Raw genomic sequence first — 24,985 nt, 5'->3', positions numbered from 1 at the left:
CCACAGTTGATCCAGAGGAAGGCGAAAAATCCCAGCAAAGCATGCTCCAATTTGCTACAGCAGGGGAAATTATTCCTTCCTGATCCCTCGAGAGGCCATTGGGATTTTCCCTGGATCAACTTTACCTATAAATGTTAGTACCCAGTTATATTATGTACATTTAGGAAAGAATCCAGGCCTTTTTTAAAGCAATCTACTGAGCTTGCCAGAACTATCTCTGGAGGCAGTCTATTCCACATTTTCACAGCTCTTACTATGAAGAAACCTTTCCATATTTGAAGATTAAATATTTTTTCCTCTAGACGTAAAGAGTGCCCCCTTGTTCTCTGTGATGACCTTAAATTGAACAACTCAAGTTCACAAATATAGACCACTTATGTATTTGTACATGTTGATCATATCCCCCTCGTAATCACCTCTTCTCAGGAGGGAATAGATTCAGTTCCTCTAATCTTTCCTCATAGCTGAGCTCCTCCATGCCTCTTATTAGTTTGGTTGCCCTTCTCTGCACTTTCTCCAGCTCCCCAATGTCCTTTTTGAGAACTGGTGCCCAAAAATGAACTGCATATTCCAGATGCGGTCTTATAATGATTTGTACAGGGGCAAAATGATATCTCTCTTTCCCATACCTCTCTTAATACAAGAAAGGACTTTGCTCGCTTTAGAAGCCGCAGCTTGGCATTGCATGCTATTATTGAACTTTTGATCTACCAAAACCCCCAGATCCTTCTCCACTATGGATTCCCCCAGTTGTACTCCCACATTCCACATGGCTGATCAAATCATACATCACTCACAATTAAACTAGGGTTTGAAGAGAACCAGGGGGGGTAAGTGGTGGTGGAGGGGGGGTGGGGGGAGAGCCTCCATTCCCAACTCAAGGGTCAGCTGCCTCGCCTTCCCCCAGGCGGCCCATATTTTATCAAATTTCTTTGGACAATTTCTTCCTAGGTAGGTTAATTTATAGAGAGGCAGGGCAGCATTTACCAGGGACAGCCAAAGTTGTTTAGAGGGGGGATGAGTTTGGTTCCAGTGAAGAAGGACTGCTTTCCTAGTGTTAAATGATGCATAGAAGACACACATTTTTTTCCCCTGAGGAGCTTCAAGGAATGTTGCATATACCTAATAGGAGAGGGAGAGGACGGGACCTTTATCTTCCCTATAGAATTAATATCGTCGAGGACTACCCTCCAGAACTCCTCTACTTTGGGGCAGGACCAGACTACATGGATGAAATCCGCGTTGTCCCAGCCACATTTGGGGCATATTGCCGACCGACTGGGGTAGATTCTTGCCAAACATGCCGGGAGTAGTAGGCGTGGTGCAAAAACTTCAATTGAATTAATCTATCCCTGGCCGAGATCATCAATAGTAGGTACTGTTGGATACCCTCCTCCCAATCGTCGTTGGTTAAGTCTGGAATATAGCTCTGCCAAAGCATAAACAGTTGAGAGACCTTAGATGTGTCAAGAACAGCCAGCATATTATAGTGTGTAGAAAGTGTTCCACCACCCTCCGAGGACCGCAGCGTACTCTAGGTCAGACATCTGTAGTATTACCAAGGAAGGGAATTGAGAGCGAAAGGCATGGCGCAATTGTATATATCGAAAAACATTTGGTTTGGAAGGCCCTTGTCTCTCTAGTGAGTATCAAAAGTAGTCAACTTTACCCGGGACACTATATCTCCCAAAGTCATGATTCCATGTCTAGCCCATATAATTGGGTCCGGAATAGAGTGAAAATGGGGCAGACGAGGGTTACCTCATAGCAGGGTCGCGGGGGGACCAGGTGTTTGGTTTCCCAATCTTCTGACTGACAGTGTCTCATACTTTAAGAGTCGCGCGCATGGGGTGGGTCACATGTGGATTGGACCGAGAGCCCCTATGTATTCGTTTTTTGAGGTCCGCATGGGAACCCAGCAGCGTCGCCTCTAGGGTGGACGTAGGATTGGCCGGCAACCCCGACAGCCACCACGTAACAGTAACCAACACCGCCGCCCAATAATATTTTATAAAACAGGGTAGGGCCAGGCCCCCTAGCATGACAGGGAGTTGCAGGGTCGTTTTCGCTATCCTAGGAACTGCCCCCTTTCAAACGAAGGAAGTATTGATAATATCTAATCTGTTAAAGAAAGAGACAGGTATGGATACAGGAGTCTGTCTAATGAGATAGGTGAATTTAGACAGTACTGTCATCTTAACAAGATTAACCCATTCCACCGGAGTGAGAGGAAGAGACTTCCAGGCCGCACACCGCTGGGACAGATGGGAGACTACTGGGTTCAAGTTAAGGGCAATAAATTGGTTTAGGTCCCGATGTATCTCAACCCCTAGATACCTGAACTGAGAGACCCTCTGGAGTTGTGCATCCGATGGCAGGAGGGCATTACCTGAGTGAAGCCGAAACAGAATGTATTTCCCCCAATTTATGTATATTCCCGAATAGCGCCCAAACCTATTGATAACCGAGAGCGCAGTCTGTAGGGAGGCCCCATCATCTTTGAGATACAGTAAGGTATCGTCGGCATATAGTGACACCTTTTCATGGAGGGGGCCTACAATAACACCCTGTACCTCAGGATTGGAGCGTAGGAGGATGGCCATGGGTTCTATCGCTAGCGCGAAAAGCTCTGGAGAAAGGGGACAGCTCTGTCTCATTCCCCTACCCAGAGAGAAGGGTGAGGAGAGAACAGTACAGGTACGCACCCTGGCCGTCGGAGATCTGTACACAGCCTTTGGCCCAGGATATGAAGACTGGTCCAAATCCAAACCTGCGGAGGACCTCCCATAGATATTTCCATTCAAAAGAATCGAAAGCTTTCTCTGCGTCCAGGGAGGCCACCACCGCAGACTGGTCGTCCCCACCCCCAGAGGCCAAGACCGCATACAGTTTCCGAAGGCTGATATCCGTTCCCTTACCCGGCATGAATCCCGACTGATCTTTGTGGATTAAGGTACTGACTCATTTAGGTGCTTGGCGAGAATCTTAGTCAATACTTTAGCATCCAAATTGAGGAGGGAGATAGGCCTATATGATGAACACATTTGCAGGTCCTTCCCTGGCTTAGGGACCACCACTATAATGGCTTGGGCCATGGAAGGGGGAAGAGCTCCCTCCTTTAAAGTTTTTCGTAGTCACGTCGTGCAACCTAGGTGTCACTTCCTCCATGTATTGTTTATAAAATTTTGGTGGAAACCCATCTAATCCTAGGGTCTTACCTGATTGCAAGGAGCCCAGCGCCACTTGGACCTCCTTCACTGTGATCGGGGCCTCTAAACTTTCCCTCGCTGAGGGGTGAGAACTGGAAATAACACCCCATCAAGGAACTCACAGAGCTCTCTGATGGAGTGCCGCTCCCTAGAGGAATACAATTTGGAATAGTAATCAGCAAAACAGGCGTTGATTTCTACTGGATCCGCCACAAGATTTCCATCATCCATCCTAAGCTAAGCTATAGTGGAGACAGGGGACTGCTCCCTAGAGATCCAGGCCAGTAGCCTACCTGTTTTTTCCCCTTGTTCAAAAATTTGTTGCGTTTCAACCAGTTGACGTTTATGTACTTTGGTCACTCTAAGGAGCATCACCTCCCGGTATGCTACCTTCATGTCTTGGCCTGTAATGGGGTTAGCAGTTAGAGCATATCAGGATTCAAGGGATTGGGCTTTTGCTTCTGCATCCTCCAACGTGATCTGATCATTCGTACGTTTCCTGGCTATAGAGGAGAGGTAGCATCCTCTGATGTAGGCCTTAAAGGCATCCCAATCATTCCCCGGTGAGGTAGTTCCGGCATTTAGAAGCCAGTATTGCTTAATCATTTTAGCTATTTCGATCTCTAAAGTGGGGTTGGCTATCCAGAATCGAGAGAGGCGCCAAATTCTATCTGCAGGTGGTGTTTTCGTTTGTACGCAACAGAGCAGAGGGGAGTGGTCGGATATACCCCGGGGAAGCATCCTAATATCCTGAATTCTAGAAAGCATGCTGTCACTGGCATATAGAAGATCAATACGAGACAGCGTATTATGGGATAGAGAGTGACAGGTGTACATGCGTTCTGAAGGATGCTTCCACCGCCATACATCCACCAACCCAAATAGCTGCACCCAGCGAGAGAGGGCCGAATTGGTACCAGGGTCCGGCAACAGCCTATCGAGAGAGGGGTTTGGAGGGATATTGAAGTCCCCCGCTAGGAGGACATTATCCGTGGGGAATTGAGCCAGCAGGGAGACAATAGGGTGGAGGAGGGAAAGGGTGGCAGGGGGTGGCAGGTATACACCGACCACCACCAATTCAACCCCATCTATATGCACATGGATCAGCACGTACCGACCTTCTGGGTCTAATTTAACATCAAGGAGCTCAAAGTTGAGGGATTTATGTATCAATATGCTAACTCCTCGGGCATAACCCGAGTGAGTCGCATGGTAGTGATGTCCCACCCAGGGTCTCTCAAGGCTCATGATTCTACTACCCACTAGATGCGTCTTTTGGAGCATACACATGTGGGGGGTATATTTTTTCAGGTAATTGAAGACCAAGGAGCATTTGATTTTATTGTTAAGGCCCCGGACATTCCAAGATAGGACTTTCAACTCAACCATAACTTGAGGGGGCAGGGATAACTAGTGGGGAAGACATTGTAGCTAAGACCCAGAGAGAATAAACAGAACTATAACGAGGGACACGATCATAGGGGGGAATTCCCCCGTTCCCCAATTCCTCCCCCATTCCAGACCAACCAGTGACAACAGGGTAAACAGAACAGGTCCCAGCCAGGGGGGGGGGTCCGACTGGGCAGAGGCATAATGTAGTCCCAAGGATCAGCCATGGCTGCAGAGGCCTCACTCCCCCAATCATCCATGAGGTTAACGATCCTGGGGAAGAGATTCAAGCCATCCTCAGGGGAAGTGAAAAATTTCGTAGACTCACCATCCACCACTCGGATTCAGGCTGGGAACAGCATATTATATTTTATCCCCTTGGTGCGGAGCTGAGCCTTGAGCTGATCGAGGGTTCGCCGGAGTCACTGAGTTTCCACGGAGTAATCCAGAAATAGCATAATCTTTGCGTTCTCGTGGCGCAGCTCCTCCAGCTTCCGCGCCTCCCGCAGGACCAGGTCACGATCCCGGAAATTTAGTAGCCGAAATATGAAGGTCCTCGGCGGAGCACCAGGTGGGCCCCTGACAGACGACATACGATGTGCCCTTTCCACCGCAAAGTGAGGAGAGAATGGAGCCTACGTGCGCAGAAGATGTTCATTGTTACATTTTGCAAACGTATGTTGCATATTTTTTATTTTAGTACAAATAGTACCATTTCCATGGTTGTTTGTAACATAAGAACCTTCATATCATCTGCCATAGCCCTCCCCCATCTTTTCTCATTCCACCCACCGATACGGGCTGACCCCTGTCCGACCTATTATAATCTAATTTACCACCCTCCACAATCCTAGTTTAAATACTTCTCCAGCCTTCCCAAAAACCTCTCCCCCAGCACAGTAGACCCCCTTCCATTTAGGTGCAAACCATCTTTAGCATATAAGTTGTACCCCAATGTAAAGTCAGCCCAGTCCTCTAAAAACCCAAATTCCTCCTCCTTACACCAGGTCTTTAGCCATGCATACCACTCTCTAATCACCCCCTGCCTTTCCTGTGTTGCGGATGGCACAGGCAATATTTCAGAGAATATCACCTTGGAAGTCCTTCCCTTCAACTTGCAGCCTAGTTCTTTAACCACGTCCCGCCCGCCCTATAGCGGATTGACGTCCGGGAAGTGGTTCTGTTATCCTGACTGGACGTCATATGACGTCCAGCAGGATAACATGCCGCAGCGCGCCCCCGGGGGCGCGCACCGCGGCGATCGGTGGAGCGGTGTGTCAGTCTGACACACCGCTACACTGATCTTGGTAAAAAGCCTCCGGCGGAGGCTCTTTACCACGTGATCAGCCGTGTCCAATCACGGCTGATCACGCTGTCAATAGGAAGAGCCGTTGATCGGCTCTTCCTCACTCGCGGCTGACAGACGCAAGTAGAGGAGAGCCGATCGGCGGCTCTCCTGGCAGGGGGGTCTGCGCTGATTGTTTATCAGCGCAGCCCCCCCTCAGATCACCACACTGGACCACCAGGGATCGCCACTAGGACCACCAGGGAAGGGGCAACATGTGGATGGCCAGGTATGTACCCCATGGCCATCCACATGTGCCCAGTGTGCCAAATCTGTGCCAATCAGTGCCCACAAATGGGCACCGATTGACACAATTATGTTGCAGTGATGCCCAGCAATGCCACCCTTAGGGGCATCACTGCAAACAAGTAATGCCATCAGTGCCACCCATCAGTGTCCATTCATGCCACCTGTCAGTGCCCATCCGTGCCCATCAGTGCCCATCTATCAGTGCCCATCCGTGCCCATCTGTGCCAACTATCAGTGCCACCCATAAGTAACCATCAATGCCACCTACGAGTGCCCATCAATGCCACCTATGAGTGCCCATCAGTGCCGCCTATAAGTGCCCATCCGTGCCACCTATGAGTGCCCATCAGTGCTGCATACCAGTGCCACCTATCAGTGCCCATCAGTGCCACCTATCAGTGCCCATCAGTGCCGCCTATCAGTGCCCATCATCAGTGCCCGTCAGTGCCACCTCATTAGTGCCACCTCATCGGTGCCACCTCATCGGTGCCCATCAGTGCCGTCGTATCAGTGCCCGTCAGTGCAGCCACATCAGTGCCCGTCATTGAAGAAGAAAACGTACTTATTTACAAAAAGTTTTAACAGAAACAAAGAAAAACGTGTTTTTTTTTCAAAATTTTCGGTCTTTTTTTATTTGTTGCGCAAAAAATAAAAACCGCAAAGGTGATCAAATACTACCAAAAGAAAGCTCTATTTGTGGGAACAAAATGATAAAAAATTTGTTTGGGTACAGTGTAGCATGACCGCGCAATTGTCATTCAAATTGCGACAGCGCTGAAAGCTGAAAATTGGTCTGGGCGGGAAGGTGTCTAAGTGCCTGGTATTGAAGTGGTTAAATTGGTTCTTAAGGAGCCTCCACCTTCCATATGTTCTGTCATTGGTTCCAATGTGGACCAAGACAGCTGGGTCATGCCCAGCCCCTCCTAGTAATTTATCAACCCGGTCCACCACATGCCGAACCCTGGCACCAGGGAGACAGCAAACCATTCGGTAGTGGCGATCCTGGTGACAAATTATTCTATCAGTCCTTCTGATTATAAAATCCCCTATTACCACCAACTGTCTAAGCCTACCTGCACTCCCCTCACCACCCCTACTAGATTGGCTGCTCTCCCGGCTGTTAGGGGGAGCGGTGACATCTAGGGCTGCCACCTCTGAGCTTACTTTTTTGTTTTTCAAGCTTATTTTCCAAAAAAGTGTTCAGTGCAAAAGTTTTTAATACTTCACAAATAGACAAAATAGCCAGCCTTGCGATTTGGAATTTCAGCCAGCTCTTGCCAATATTAATGAATGATCAGTCCTTACACATTTAACCAGCACCTTCACTGCCATCATGAGTGTCTACCAATCAGCCAGCACCACTGTTAAAGACTTCATCCATGCTCTGTTCTCACTAGCTCATGCTGATTCCAACTACCACTATGATGTAGCTCAAACCAAAGAAGAAAATAAAAAATTACAACTTTCTTTAACAGCTAGTTTAGTGCTGCTATAGTAAACAAACTACTGTTAAGTTTGATCATCTCTTTTAAAGACTGGAAAGTTACCATTGCCATGCAGGAAAGTATGTTTGGTGAATGAACAAAGCCTTTGGATAAATAGCCCCCCAAAATTCACATGAACGCAGAAGAATTTGTAAATCAACCCTATAGGCCTATATAGTTGTGGTCAAAGTAGATGTTCCAGTTGCAACCTTATGGACACAGTAGAGTCATAACAACTTATCCTAATAAACAATATTTGATAAAACAATGTTTGAATTGTAATACAAAATTCATATATGTATGTGTTGATTTGCAAGATTTACAAGGTACGGTATGTGGGTAAAACAAGTAGAAGACTCTGTGATAGGATTATGGATCATTTTCATTTAATCAATTCAGAAAAATATGACCAATGTAGCCAAGCATTGCAAACAATGTCATGAGAGCAAAACTGATTATTTAATGGTTTATAGTCATAGAGAGGGCGGAAGGACCAGTGAGGAGAGGTGATAGGTTTATGGTATTGAAATGGATATCTACTTTGAAGATAAGGATGCCACAAGGATTTAATTATGAATGGTATGTTTCGCACTGTTATGAAAGAAGTGAGCTTTCAACTCTCTTTCACACTCCCATGTTTCCTTCCCTCCTTCCCCTGCCCTTTGCTTTATATCCCCCTTTACTACCCTCCCTTGCTCCTTCCCGTTTTCCCTTTGTATAATATATAATCCTTTTTTTATTTTTTCCTTTCCACTCCTTGTCCCCCTTCTCCCCCACTCCCCACAAGAATTATTCCTCTCCCCTCCTCCTCTTTCTTTTCTTTTCTCTTTTCTTTTTACTGTGCCAATCCCCTCTCCCCTCATTTTCTTTGCTCTCCCTTCCCCTTTTTCCTTTTCCCTCCTCTCCTCATTTGTTAGTGAGAGGGTGCTGAGTGGAGTGTCTGTGCTTGTGCTGAACAATAAAGTTGATTTTGCCCTTTGGAAGGGGTGTGCATCCCCAGCGAATTGTGTGTAGGAGAAGACCTTCAAGAAATGAGCACCTGCAAGCTGAAGTTAAAGATTGTAAATATCTTAGGTGCAACTTCATCTCTTGTGAGTAACATCTCTCTATGGATTGCTTTAAGCTTAGGATAACACCTCCAACCCACCATTCTGCTACCCAGCTTTTGAAACTATTGTGATGACAGATTACATAGCAATTTTTATCACATGCTTTTTTCTCCTTTATTTAGAATTCAGCGATTAATGCTTTATATTGATCAAACTCGAGAATTAAGGTTTATTTGTTGTTTTTTTTGTAATGTTCAGAGTTTTAGCATGAATCACAACAAATATGCCTACTGCAACATATGCTTTACATTTAGCCTATTTATTTTTTAAAAAATGCTTTGTCAGTGTCCTAGCATTAGTACAAACATTGTGAGTAGTCCCTGTAATATTTGTAATATATGTGAAATTTAATTTTGTATTTATTTTATTTTATTTTCTTCTCATCTATTGGCCATAAAGCTAGATGAAGCACTTCAGACAGGGTTAGCCAAAACCTTCATAAATGCCACCTATATATGTATCACTGTCTTCTTTGCCTGGATGCACAATGAGATAGCCAATCTTCCCCAGTAAATTCTTGAACAGCTCAGTATGACCCTCAACATTCAAATGCTGTTACTGAATAAATTATTATGCTTATACAATTATAATACAAATAATAAAAATACACTTACATGTAAATGCCTGTTGGGAGATATCTTGCTTTCTTTCTGCACAGCCTTTTCTTGAAAGGAACCAATAAGTTTATCGGGTGACATAAGCCAATGGTCTGGTGGTTGGGAAAAAAATTTAATTTTTAGCTGTTTGCAGCAAATTTTAAAGAAATTACTTTAATAAAACAAGGTTGCACTAGAGCATTAACTCAGGGGGGCCATCTTTAGGTTATAAATAGAAAGAGAAGGCACTCAATTGCCATGTCCGTAATATTGGGGGAGAAAAAGGGGGGTACTACTAGAAGTACTACCTATAGTTGGACTTTATAGGCCAGGAAACAATGGAGAAAGAAACAATATAAAATATCACATTTATTGAAGAAATACAAAATATAAACATAATTGTTGAGAAGAGTAAAAAACATCATACATATGCATTTATGCAATTTGTACAGTGAGCCCTATAAAGTCCGACTATAGGTAGTACTTCTAGTAGAACCCCCCTTTTTCTCCCCATCTTTAGGTTACCTTCACACTGCAGTGCCCGGACAGCGCTCGGCCGTTAAGGCTAAAGCTCCGCTTGATTTAGCTGTGCTTTTCAGCAGCTAGCGGGGCGCTTTTAACCCCAAAGAAATGGGTAAAAGCGCCCGTGTTGCAGCGCCTCTGAAGGGCTTTTCATTCATTTCAATGGGCAGGGCGTTTTGGGAGTATACAGCACTCCCAAACTGCCCCAAAGATGCTGCTTGCAGGACTTTTCATAACGTTCTTCAAGCACACCGCCCCAGTGTGAGAAGTCACACTGAAATGAATGAGAGGCGGTTTTCAGGCGTTATTTCTATCGCTAAAATGCCTGAAAACCACCTCAGTGTGAAAGAGATTTTTAGACATGTGTAGTAGGATGACCCCATATTTTGTAAACAAGTGGAAAAACAGGAAAGTAAACCCTAACTGAAAGACGTGCAGTATGCTGAAGTACTGTGTATCAAACAGTTGCAAATTTTTCTATAACAAAATGCATCTTAGTGCCGCTGATCTACTGCATGCTCTGTACAGCTACTCCCTGTCTACATGCATAGACTGCAGTGATGGTTGCATGGCAATCCTCAGGCAGGGGTCAAGGAACAGATAACATAACATAAAAATTATCAATAGAGGTCTTTATTTCTAAAAAGCAACCTTACTCTGTATTTGGAGTCTCAAATTATTTCTATTTCACATAATATATTTTGGCATACATTGCTAATTTGAATATCCACATCATCAGAGTTCACTAAAACCTTGCTTTTATTACTTATTAAATACAATTATTTTTCCAATTTCCTCTCTAGTATTGCCGTGTTCCTAGAGCTTCTAAAACTGGGGTTGATTTAATAAAGCCTAATAGACTAGGCACTTTGCAAGTGCAGTTGCACTCATTTTCCACAGAGCGTACTGAATGTGGTGAAGCTTCACTTCATAAAGAATACCCAATCAGGGGCAAGGAAAATTAAAAAAAAACAAACTGCATTTTTGATCGCACATGGTTAGATGATGGAAATCAGTAGAGCTTTACCACATTCAATATGCTCTGGGGAAAATTAGTGCAACTGCACTTGCAAAGTGCACAGTCTATTTGCTGTATGTAAATCCACTCCCTTTCTTTAGAATCCCTTCATTATTTCCCTTGAAAATCCCCATAGATTATTTTTTATCTCTCTTTTCTTTACAAGTCTCCAAGGCTCGTTGTTTCTGATGTTCTTTTATTCCATGAACACACAAATAGTAAGGATATTCTCGCCATTTGTATTTATGCACTTGAGCACAGAAAACACTATAAGCACATGCAATTCCTAACAATGCCATGAAAAGGGGGGAAGCATGTTTGGGGGGAATTTATTTTAAAAATTAAATAAGAGAAGATGACGAAAACAGATTCTATGGAGATTGCACTTTGTGGGAAAAGAGTATTAAAGCAAGATAGTAAAGCAAAACAGGAATACCATAATTTCAATATAGTAGGTCCTAGAAAGGAGACAGCTAATAAAAAAGAGGTAATTGAAATATGGTATCTCATCCTAAACAGAGGGGATTTGCATTTTATTAAAAATAAAGTGAGCTAACATTGGAAAAATATTGCATTTTGTAAATATTAAAAGTTAAGTTTTATTGAATTCTGAAAGGGTGAATGTGCAAATTAATAATCTATAACAGCAAAAGCCTGAGCAAGCATCATCATGGTAGGATCACGAAGTATTATTTTAATAAAATCTGCAGCTGTGAAAATATAGAAGATAGCATTTATAGTTACATTTACGTACTTAAAGTTTATATGAAGTTTAAGTGATATGGTTTTATATACAGTACAGTGGAACCTTGGATTACGAGCATAATCCGTTCCAGGAGAATGCATGTAATCCAAAGCACTCGCCTATCAAAGCGAGTTTCCCCATAGAAGTCAATGGAAACGAAGATAATTCATTCCGCATTGACCTTTATTACATGCAATACCGCATGTGGCCAGAGATGGGGGGGCGCTGGAGAGCCTCGGAAATACTTGGGGACAGCTCGGCTGAACTCGGAAAGCGTCGTAAAGGCTCGGAAACACTTGGGAACTGAGTATTTCTGAGTGTTTTCGAGTGTTTCCGAGTGGTTCCGAGCATTTCCGAATGGCTCCGAACTGTACTGAGTGTCCTTGGCGCCCCCACACCTCTGGCCAAATGCGGTGCTGCACACCCCTTTAGCTTGAATTCTGCTCGTTTTGTGAGACAACACTCGCAAACCGAGTCAGAATTTAAAAAAAAAATGCTCGTCTTTCAAAACGCTTGTTAACCGCCTTACTCGTAAACCAAGGTTCCACTGTATATCTTAGAGATACCTCTACTGCCTCCCATCTACTTACAATTAGGGTAGCAAACTGAATTACTCCCATGTAATACACTGAAACCAGCAAGACAATTAATACAACCTATTTTCTCTTTGCAGATAAATTGACAGTACCTAGCATATACAGTATAGTATTAACCTTCACTTGATCATGCATTTTATAAATAGGATAGATGATGTAGCAGAATTTAATTCTAACAATCTCATATCAGTGACAGAAATATATATCCCAATGATCACACTCTATAGGTCCCATGGGAAACATCGAGCATTCTATTTTTTGCTCTTGACTATTATGAAATGTAAATTGGAGGCAACTCTCTTTTTTATTGTCTTATGCTTTGTTATATTTTCTAACATTCCATATTTTTTACATTACTAAGTTTTCATAAACCCAATAAAATATGAGAAACAAAAAAAAAATGTTATACAGTAGAAAAATGTAGGTCACAGCACGAAAAAACATATTACAATTAAAGAGAGGATTTTTTCAACACTCTTTGAGTGTGTTCACTCAAATCATCCAGTCAAGCTAATGGAAAATATTTTTTCTTAATCCCATCCTAGCCCATTTGGAATTTTAATAAAATAAGGTTTCTTTAAATTAAAAAAAATTCAGTTATTAAATTACAAAATGAAATAAATTTCCCTTAAAATTCTAAAGCCCAATTAAACTTTTAAAGCAGCTAAATACTATACAATTGTATAAAAACAAAACGTGTGCAAAGTCTAACAGTTGTTTCTTTAGAAGCAGCCACCGCATGGGTAGAAAAGCCTGTTCCCTGCCAGCATGATATAGAGAAGGATCTTTGCACTCTGTATGGAAGCAGCAGTCTCTCTCTACAATCAGCAAAGATTGTGCTTCCTGCTAATTGGAGAATTCCAGCTCTGATTCAGCAGGAAGTATTTTGGACCTTCCACACAGAGAGAAAAGGTCCATCTCATACATCATCCTGGCAGGGGACAGACTTTTATCCTCAGGCTATGGCTGCTTTCCAAGAAACTAAAACAGTTTCATTTGGATTTTACCTCTTACTATTGTAATTGGTGTACTGAAAAAGCAAACAATTGACAGGAACTTTATCTACATTGATTTTGGTTCAGAACTGCAAATATCTGATATACCGGTTATGGTAAACAACAACATGTATGTACGAGTATAAGTTATCGGGAGGCTTTGCTTGCTTGCTTGCCCAGGAATTCTCAGGTATAAAATGTTATATTAGCTAAAGTTGCTCAACCTTTTCCTTCAAAAATCAGCAATTCCTAACAATCTTGGAAAACCAAAAATGTATTGTGGCAAACATCTCTGGAAAGACTGAGAGCCTTTATCATCCCATAATAGTATTTTATTTTCTAACCTACACAAGTCCTTGAAATATTTTGGAGTCAACTTTATTGATTTTATATATAGATACATTTCTTTAGATGGTTAGATACCCGATGTGTAGGAGGATTATACTCTGGGGACAAGTCTAACTGTAGTCACAGAACTTAATAAGAAATCTCAGAAACATGCACTGGAACAGTCAAAACACTAGAGCAGCAAAAGAGCCGAGGGTCATAAATCATAGGCATTACCTCCTGTCATGTTGCAGCAACTTTTTCCTACTAATAATGCTCAGAAATATTTTTCTTGTAGCTTTTACTCCACAGTACTTAAAAATTCTGAGGAATAATTTATTTTCTGCTGCTAACACATCCTCCTCCTATGTTCAGAACTTTCAGTAATGCCCCATACACACGATGAGAAATTCCGTAAAAAAAAACTTGGACCGTTTTTCCGACGGAATTCCGCTCAAGCTTGCCTTGCATACACACGGTCACACAAAAGTTCTCTGAACTTTCAACCATCAAGAACACGGTGACGTACTACGACAACCCGAGAAAATGAAGTTCAATGCTTCCAAGCATGCGTCGAATTGTTTTCGAGCATGCGTGATTTTATGCGCTTCCGAATTGCATACAGACGATCGCATTTTTGGATAGGAAAAATAGAGAGCCTGCTCTCAATCTTTTGCTGGTTGGAATTCTGCCAGTAAAAGTCCGATGGAGCGTACACACGGTTGGAATTTCTGACCAAAAGCTCACATCCGACTTTTGCTGGCGGAATTTCTGATTGTGTGTACGGGGCATTAGTTTTCAGCTAGCTTTTAGTTAGCATTTAGTGTTTTTTTTACTGGAATTTAAATTATGACTATAGCCAAAAAACAAAAAAATTTCCAGGTAAAAGCTTCATTACTACTAAATTGATGAGCTACCTTTACATTAGTAAAAACTCCTTACTTCCTTTCTGTACATAAAGACCTGGGAAACCTACCAGTCCAAAGGACTTCCTCCTTCAGGGTAACATTATTTTTCCTGCAGTGACTTAACTGCAGCAATGTCACCCTGTGCAGCTACATCACTGAGAAGGAAGGGTATCAGACTTGCCATTATAGATAAACATCCCTCTCTCTTTTAATTAATGCAGGAATGGTATCCAATGGGGTGGCCTGCATCTGGAGGAAATGACATAGGGCAACCTCTTGGATCTCATCTCTCAACTGCAAAATGAAGATCTCTGTGAATGCATGATATCACATGGTAAAGAAGAGGATTTCTTCATTTATAAGTAAAAAAAAAAAGAGCCATGACAGCATTTACAGAGGAAGAAGGGATACATTTGTAAATACATTTGAGTGTAATTGGGCTTTAGATCCTGTTCTGTTGATTGCCTACATTTGGTCTGTGTAACCCCTCAATGACGGAAGGTAAAACAAATCTTAACGCCTGAATTAATTTTGCAGCTTTGACATGTGTTAGTTAAACTAATTTTTGTATCCAGATTAACTATAACTTGTTTTTTTTCCAGGACAAATTGGGCCTTCATTTAGTGGTAAATGGTAATGGATATCTCTTTTTTATCAAAAGAAAACTGACCCAGATTAGAAAAAAATTTCATTTTTGTAAATTTAATTTTATATTTTTTGCCTTTACCATGACCCACCACCAAAAAACAACCCAAAATAAATCCTCTTATGACTGAAGACCACAGCAATACTACACATGTTATTTGTTGTTTGTACCAGTGGTAGGGCCCAGAAACAATAGTGTACATATTACTATTAGGTATCCTACCTAAAACAATGGTGGTGGTGGTGGTGGTGGGGGGGGGGGTATTTAATAAAGCTGGAGAGTGCAAAATTAGACTGACTTCTGCATAGAAACCAATCACTTTCCAGGTTTCATTGCCAAAGCTTAACTGAACAAGCTGGGGTTAGAAGCTGATTGGCTACCATGCACAGCTGCACCAGATTCTGAGTGCACTAGTTTTAGTAAATCTACCCCACTGACACTAAGGGGGAGAATTACTAAAGAACTACAGAATCTGGTGCACAAACACTCTGTCTAAAAAAATGCTGTGTGTTGTCAGCCAACAACAGGACTTAGAAGCTGAGTGCATTTCTTGCTCAACGGAATGTATTTTTTCTGCACTTGCAGCACCTTTAGGGAATAAAACATATAAAAATGCGTACTGTGGGCAGAACAATGGCTAAGTGGTTAGCAGCACTAGAATTGGCAGATCAAATCCCAATCATGACGCTATCTGCCTGGGGTTTGCATGTTCTCCCTGTGCCTGCATTGGTTTCTTCCAAGTATTCCGGTTTCCCCCACACTCCAAGGAATGCTGGTAGGTTAATTGGATCCTGTCTAAACGTGCCCTAGTATGTGTATGTATAAATGTGAGTTAGAGACTTGGGACCTTAGATTGTAAGCTCCCCGAGGACAGGGGCTGATGTAAATGTACAATATATTTGTGAAGCACTGCAAAAATTATATAATATATAATGTGTTATATACGTTTCTGTAGTAATAATAATAATAATAATAACAAAAAATATTTTATCCTTTGTTCGACATATGCTTAATGTAGTTTGGAAAAAAACCTCTAACGGTTCACCTATCTGAAAACTGTGTTTCTATACAGAACATTTTCTGTATTTATTTCACAATGACTTTGTAGAATGTGCAGCCGTGTGATGCCACCTGCTACCAGGTCAGCCAGAAAATTTTATTATGCTTATTCTTGAGCTGTTGTTTTTAATCAAAATCTTAAGCATGAACTGCTGTTTAGGCAGACAAACTATAATGAAACTTAGCAGGATGGGACCAGGAGCAAGAAAACACTGCAGGTCAGATTTCTGAGAAAACGCACTACATTAGAGGGGAATTATAATACAGTACATGCCAAAGTTATCAGCTTAATATTAATCATCTTATCAGTGTGAATTTATGTTTTAAAAATGATTGTTTCTGTGTATAGTTTATAGCTATATACTGTATGTACTATAGCGGTGGCTATATTTGCTCATTGCATGTGTAGGCTCTGCTTCATGTGTTACATAGTTAGGTACATAGCTAGTCGGTTGAAAAAAAAAACACAAGTCCATCAAGTTCAATCAAAAGAGAAAAAAAAGAATAAAAAAATGGTAAACTTCTATAAACAGAACCCTGTACCTATAGAGGACACCAGGCACGAAGACAAAAAACCTTATAAAGCTCAGTCTAATTTGCTCCAACAGAAGAAGAAAAAATCCTTTCTGATATCCTAAGACAATTAGATATTCCTGGATCAACAATCTTTGGTATACATAATACACACAAATATCCAGATACATCCAGTGAATTTTGGAATGCATACATTTATACATTTTTTTCCAATAGATACCGGGCTCTGGATGTTAAAAAATCCGTGAAGAAGGGCATCAAGCCGGAAACGTTGGGTTCATCCAAAAAGCCTATCTGTGTCTGCACGTAAAGCCTATCTGTGTCTGCACGTAATATGCTAGTTCAATCAAATGTATAGATAAAGTCTACCAGATAGAGGGTTTGTCCAGTTGAAATATTTTTTGTCTATAATGTCATTTAACACAACAATGCTTTTGTTTGCTGGAGGCTATGTACCCCTTTGCCTATGCTTTATGCCACAGAAGGCAGTATTTTTTATTCATAGAAATTGGAAAAATTAATGTATCTACAGCTCAATTTTAAAAAACAGACTCAGCAGGTTAAAGTGTTTTCCACTTTCGCAGCCAAAGTAATATAGATATAACTGACTGAAACAAAATTTGTGCTGCTGCAGTGGTATGCTCATCTAACATACTAGCTCAAGAAAACTGTTAACAAAGTGCTTTCCCACTGGTACATGGCCCCTGACTGCATCACTACATTTGCCCCCCAGTGCCTCTTCAGCCTGCTTTTAAGCTTAGGGGAGCATGGTACTTTAATACGATAGGGCCTGTTGGCTCTGGTTCCGATGCTCACCACTGAAGCCACAGGACAGGAGCCGTCGGGGGTGGAAGGTGGGCGGCAGAGTGTACATCCAGCGACAGGAGGGGGGTCACGCTGCTGGCAGGACTTGGGAGAGAGCGCAGTCAGCTACAGGAGCAGGGGGAGGTGCTGCTGGTGCTGGCGGGCTTGAGGTATGAATATCCACTTCCCACACTGACTGGAGCCTATGCTGCTGTGTCCGGGTTTCAGGAGGAGAGAAACTGGGGCACAGCTGTCAAAACCCTGGCTGTCCGGGTCAGTCCCATACAGGTGGCAACCCTATTACGAGTATACAATATGACAAGTTCAATTCTGCTACACAGGCCTTCTTTGACCTCCCCAAATGAGAAAGGAACCTAGTGGATTTCATATTTCTTGCTGCTGGGCAAATGTTGTCTGAAGCTTGGAAGCAACTAACCCTCAATTTTGCAGAGGTGAAACAGAGAGTGATGCACTATGGTACACAAGAAACACACTGCATTCCTTAAGGACACCCATTTTAAATTCCTTAAAATATAATCCCCGTGGCTATAATACTACAACCATATGAACCTAGGCCAATCCCTTCTTTCGCTCTAAAATCACCTCCTACGAAAACAAAGTAACCATGCGCTCAACCGTACCCCAGGGATCTCCCTGTCCTCTCCCCTTTCCCCATAACCCCTCACTTTTCCCCCTCCCCTCTCAAACCCACCTCCCCGCTTTTGTTTCTTCCCTCCCCCCCCCTTCCTCCTCACCCCCTACTCTTCTTCTCTGAAACTTCTTCTCTTTCTCATCCCTCAGATAAAACCCTCTTGGTCCATGCTTGTTCCTATCCCCCTTTCATTAGCTACTAGCAACAGGGAAAACTACAATTACACAACATGTAGATTACCTCCAGCTTTAAAACCACCACTACATGTAACCTTAGCATGCTGTACCATTGTATTCCAAAACACAGCTGCCAGTTGTCCTGCTAATCTGCCAGCCTGTGCTAATCTTTGCATATACTAATGTTTCTGTGACATTTGATCCCCCACCCATTTTGTTCTTTTTTGTACTCATCTTACTGCTTTGTAATTCTAACATTCATTTTCTGTACTACTACAATGTTAATCTTTGCACTTTTGTATACCTCCATAAAATTTAAAACCCAATTAAATACTTTCTGAAATATAAATTGCCGCTTGCCTTGTTACTTGCTTAAAAATCCTACCAAGCTCTTTCTTGTTTGTAATGTTTAAGAGGAGGCTGCAGAGTAACGTTTGATATAACTAACCCTGTCTGTATAATGCTGGCAGCTCATCATAATCAGTTGTAAATAAGATTTGAAATGTCCTGAAGGGTTAAAAATGTAAAAACCATCCTCCTGCACTGTATGTTAATGAGGGCGAGCTCAAAGAGTCACCAGTCTGTGTGGAACAGAGACACTGTGAGATTGCAAAAACAACTGCAATCTGCCATGAGGTCTTCTCCTCACAAGAGATAAGAAATATTTTTTACAAACATGTTTGTTACAGTTTCTTTTTTGTTTGTTTTTTAACCACTTCTGCCCCGGAAGGATTTGTCCCCTTAATGACCAGGCCATTTTTTGTGATACGACACTGCATCGCTTTAACTGACAATTGCACAGTCAGGCGATGTTGTACCCAAACAAAATCAACGTTCTCTTTTTCCCCACAAATAGAGCTTTCTTTTGGTGGTATTTGATCACCTCTGCGGTTTTTATTTTTTGTTCTTTAAACAATAAAAGGGTGACAATTTAAAAAAAAAAAATATTGTTTTTTACTTTCTGCTATAATACATATGCAAAAAAAAATTTTAAAACAATTATATATATATATATATATATATATATATATATATATATATATATATATATATATATATATAAACAAATGTATTTATCAGTTTAGGTCAATATGTATTCTACATATTTTTGGTAAGAAAAAGTCGCAATAGGCGTCTATTGATTGGTTTGCGCAAAAGTTATTGCGTCTACAAACTATGGGATAGATTTAGGGAATATTATTTATTGTTATTGTTACTGGTAATGGTGGCGATCTGCTATTTTTAGCTGGACTCTGACATTGCAGCGGACAAATATGACCCTAAATGACACTTTTTGGGGACCAGTGACATTATTACATTGGTCAGTGCTATAAAAATGCACTGATCAATGTATAAATGACACTGGCAGGGCAGGGGTTAACCTTAGGCGGCGATCGAGGGGTTAAATGTGTTCGCTCAGCGTGTTCTAACTGTAGGGGGGATGGACTGCCAGGGACTTCACAGAGGTCACTGTTCCCGATCACTGGAAACGGCCTATATCTGAGATGTCCCCTGTCAGAATGGGGATCCGCCTTGTTTACAAAGACAGATCCTCGTTCTGCCTCTGTGTACAGCGATTGCAGGCGGCCGGCGGACGTTGAGTCCGCTGTACCCTCGGGCGCGCCCTCGAACCCACATGCACGGACCGATGTGCGGGTACATCGGTTCGCACAGGAGAGCCAACCTGTCGCGGTATAAGTGCTGGTCGACAAGTGGTTAAGAAAGCCATTCATTACAGTAAAAGCTATGTGATCATCACTATTATAAGCAAAAACATTGTAAGAAAAAAATCTTCCCACCCTCCTAGAGTGTCACTATGGTGACAATGAACTATGATGACAGTGTGTAAAAAAAAATGTGAAAAAAAGAAAAAGAGAAACATTTATTTACAAATTTAATAAATGTATATAGATATAATTTTCTAAAAAAATTGTGACAAAAAAAGATCAAAAATGCCTCTTACTAAATAATTTGGACTATCTACTTTGCAAAAAGGGAGAATCTGGCAGTATTTGTACTATCCTGGCATTTTAGGGCCTCAAGAAATACGATAGAGCGTCACATCAGGATTGATCAATTTTCAAATATATATAAATATATAGACAGATCCGCGCTTACAGACTGATTTACACCTGCAGCCCCCCTATGTAGAAAGGGGACACCTAAGTGATCCCCCAAAAAACTGAAAATCAAAGTATAGGGAGTGGCGCTGTGTTAAAACAAAGGGTGTGGCTGTAAATTAAACAAGTGCTCAAGTGTGTGATATAATTGCCTCTTAGAAGCGAAATTTTTTTTATATATATATATATATATATATATATATATATATATATATATATATACAAAAATCCCAAAAATCAATGTATCCCTATATTAGTGAAAAATCCTTATTTAGTGGTAAAGGGAATTTGCTACTATATGTGCAAACACTAACATAAATATTAAATCATCACCATTATATAACATATATAAATCTACTAATTAGAAAATGTAAAGTGACAAGTGCCAAAAACTGTGGTTATCAAACCATTGTGCATTGATGTGCAAAAAACATTTGAAATAGTAAATCATAGGTAATGTGTAAAAACCGCAACTATATATCAAAGGAAATCCCATATATTGTTTGTTGCAAAGTGTTCATAACAGTAGTAGAATGTGCCGTGCACTAAAACCCCGTAGAAATCGTGCAGAAGGTTCTCCTTTGCTGGTACAGAGCCGTGCTGTAATTACTGGCAGTCACCCCCCAATGTGGTTGCACTCACCGGAGCACTCCACCCCTGCAGGGGTACGAGCGTATGATGTTAATCCTGTCTCTCTGGTTATATGGATGCCAGTATCCTTTCACGCGGCTACTTGCCAGTATCCTTCCACGATCCGCGGAAGTGACGTTGTGCGTGCCAAGATAGTCCCGCCTAGGTGGTCGTGGTGATCGTGGTTCCGGATATCCGACCGGTGGAACGCAAGCGGCGGCTCATGTCCCCGGATTGTGTGGAGAGCATATGAGCCTGTGAGCTCCCTCTCCTATCTGGGAACATTAATTGTTTTATTCGTCAGTGTGATATCAGTCTTTTGTGACTGGACTGTTTTATATAAATAAACGAATCCATTTAAACAGAATCACGCTATATGGAACCCTTTTTATTTTTATAACATCTAAGTGGATATCCAGTGGGGACCTTTATTACATCAAGGGACAGGGAGTCCCCATCTCCTTGTATGCAAGTAGCTGCTTTGAATTGAGACGCGTAGAAGGATACTGGCATCCATATAACCGGAGAGACAGGATTAACATCATACGCTCGTACCCCTGCAGGGGTGGAGTGCTCCGGTGAGTGCAATCACATTGGGGGGTGACTGCCAGTAATTACAGCACGGCTCTGTACCAGCAAAGGAGAACCTTCTGCACGATTTCTACGGGGTTTTAGTGCACGGCACATTCTACTACTGCTATGAACACTTTGCAACAAACAATATATGGGATTTCCTTTGATATATAGTTGCGTTTTTTACACATTACCTATGATTTACTATTTCAAATGTTTCTTGCACATCAATGCACAATGGTTTGATAACCACAGTTTTTGGCACTTGTCACTTTACATTTTCTAATTAGTAGATTTATATATGTTATATAATGGTGATGATTTAATATTTATGTTAGTGTTTGCACATATAGTAGCAAATTCCCTTTACCACTAAATAAGGATTTTTCACTAATATAGGGATACATTGATTTTTGGGATTTTTGTATGTATATAAAAAAAAATTTTCACTTCTAAGAAGCAATTATATCACACACTTGAGCACTTGTTTAATTTACAGCCACACCCTTGGTTTTAACACAGCGCCACTCCCTATACTTTGATTTTCAAATATATATACCATAGTTTGTAGACTGTATAACTTTCACACAGACTAAATAATATACACTAATATGGGTTATTTTTAACAAAGAAATGTAACAGACTACATTTTGGCCTAAATTTATGCAGAAAGATTATTTGTTTGCAAAATGTAATAACATAAACTTATGCCGCGTACACACGAGCGGACTTTCCAGCAGACTTGGTCCAGCGGACCGGGCTCCGTCAGAAGCTCGATCGTGTGTGGGCTCCAGCGGACTTTTTTTTCCCCAAAAGTCCGACGGATCTGGAAATAAAACATGTTTCGAATCTTTCCGATGGACTCGAGTGCGGTTCAAAAATACGCTCGTCTGTATGCTAGTCTGACGGACTAAAACCGACATTAGGGCAGCTATTGGCTACTGGCTATCAACTTCCTTATTTTAGTCCGGTCATACATCATCACGTACGAATCCGTCGGACTTTTGTGTGATCATGTGTAGGCAAGTCCGTTCATTCGGAAAGTCCGTTGGAAGTCAGTCGAAAGTCCGTCGGATAGTTCGTCGGACCAGTCCAGTCGAAAAGTCTGCTCATGTGTACGCGGCATTAGAAAACCTTTTTTTTTTTTTTAAATTTGGTATTTTATTTTTTTGGTAATATAGCAAAAATTAAAAAAACCCAGTGGTGATTAAAAACCATCAAAAGTAGGCTCTATTTATATGAAAAAAAAAATGATATACATTTGATTTCGTACAGTCTTGCATGACTAAGCCATTGCCAATATTAATATAAATATTAATATAGCATAGTGCTGGGTGGAAACAATCCCTGGTCATATAGGGAGTAATTCTTCAGGAGGTCAGGTGGTTATGTCTCCACATAAATTTTCTATAAGGTTACTGGGCTCAACTGGTTCAGAATTGGAAATGCAGCTTGTAACTCCTCCCCTTCTCTGTTTCTTCTCCTTGTGCCTCCTCCTCCCAACTCCTTCCCTTCCTCAACATAACTCCTGGCTTCACCTGGCACCAGACCACTACCTCCAGAGTCTTGGCTCTAGTAGAGTACTAGTCAGAGTATTGTCTCTAGAAGTCTGAAGCACTGGGTTTGGACTGCTTGAATTGAATATCACTAGCAATGAAAAGAAGAACAGGCTAACTGCTTAAAACAATATAGCATCTTTCTGCCATCACCTCTTATTTTTAACAAACTCCAATTTCTCTCCTCCAGTTCTGGAACAACCTCCTGCAGTGTTTCCTTTAGCTTTGGATAAATTCAACAAATTGTGAACCAACGCATTGCACTTATTTTTTAATACCTTCACGCTCGGCCTATAGCAGAATTGTGTTGCTAGATGTGATTGGTCAATTTGATCACATGGTACAGACAGGGCCAAACAGAGCTCATCAATCACAGTACCATGTGATTAGCTTTGACCAATCACAGCTAAACAAAATGAATGAATCAATTTTATTCAGTAAAATGCTGGCTTATAGCAATGTAATTCACTGTTATAAGCAAACATAATGTGTTAAAAATTAAAAAAAAAAAAATTCAGATCACTTCACCAGCGTAGTACAATGTTACTATGGTAATAATATATTACTCTGGTCACAGTGTGTTAAAAAAAAAATAATCACCGCCACACCCGTTATATGATGACACTGTATTGCATTGGTGACAGTATGTAAAATATGATTTTTTTTTTCATTTCTTCATTTCACAAAAAAAAAAAAAAATGACAAAAATCCCATCATTCCCCCTACTAAATACCTTGGACTGTCTACTTTCCAAAAAGGGGTCATTTGGGGGATATTTGTACTGCACTGGAATTTTAGGGCCTCAAGTAATGAGACTGTCAGTACATTAGGATTGATACATTTTTAGATATATACAATAGTTTGTAGACTCTATAACTTCCCTACAGACTAAAGAATATTCACTGATTTGGGTTATTTTCACAAAAGAAATGTAGCATAATACATTCTTGTCTAAATTTATGAAGAACAGAATTTCAAAATGTTATAATAGAAACAAATCTATTTTTGTTTATTTATCAAAAAATAAAAAAATAAAAAACCCAGTGGTGATTAAATACCATGAAAAGAAATCTCTAGTTGTGTGAAAAAAATGATAAAATTTAAGTTTGGATACAGTGTTGCATGATGGCACAACTGTCAAAGTGTGACAGCGTTGAAAGCTGAAAACTGGCCTAGGCAGGCAGGGGTTAAAAGTGCCCGGTATTGAAGTGGTTAAAAAACCTGGCCAGTTTAAACATAATAACTTCTGTAAACTGCTTTGTAAGCAAGGTTGCAAATTTTAGTACACGGCTTCTAAATAAATAAGCATAAAGATGCCTTGAGAAAAATGAGCAAAGACAGTAGTTAAGCTGTTATTTTATCCAGTATAATTATAAAAAGACCCCAGAATGGAACAAACTGCATTGAACACAAGGTGGCACCACAGCTGGTATTTGTGATAAATGGAGACTTGTGTGGGGAGTGGTTTATTTGTAAATGTTTTAGTTCCTGCTAAATGATGAATGTACAGTTTGATGCAGCAATTACAACTCCTGTTTTCTGTCTTCAGATGCCATGCACATTACATCAGAAAACTACATGGTGCCAGAAGATAGGAATTTCTGCAGCACAGTGAACAGTGAATAAAAGGTCCATTAACTTAACACAAAGTAGAGTTTGCTGAACTGCAAATCTTTCAGAGAAATATAAATGGTATAAGCTACATACTCACACAATCGCTGTCATAGCACTCAACTGAGGATA

The 24,985-nt window shown here is 41.2% G+C and overlaps 1 protein-coding gene across 3 annotated transcripts in view; it reads right to left on the bottom strand.

Moving 5' to 3' along the window:
• SIPA1L2 (signal induced proliferation associated 1 like 2) overlaps window positions 1–24,985 on the bottom strand; it is a 330,522-nt gene that overhangs the window by 69,142 nt on the left and 236,395 nt on the right. For all 3 annotated transcript variants that reach the window (XM_073627936.1, XM_073627938.1, XM_073627937.1), the window contains one exon: window positions 9,400–9,494. In XM_073627936.1, coding sequence (XP_073484037.1) covers window positions 9,400–9,494 — 95 coding nt within the window. The remainder of the gene's footprint in view (window positions 1–9,399; window positions 9,495–24,985) is intronic.

Source organism: Aquarana catesbeiana, linkage group LG04 (assembly GCF_042186555.1).
Source record: "Aquarana catesbeiana isolate 2022-GZ linkage group LG04, ASM4218655v1, whole genome shotgun sequence".
NCBI lineage: Eukaryota > Metazoa > Chordata > Amphibia > Anura > Ranidae > Aquarana > Aquarana catesbeiana.
This window is presented reverse-complemented; position numbering and strand designations above follow the sequence as displayed.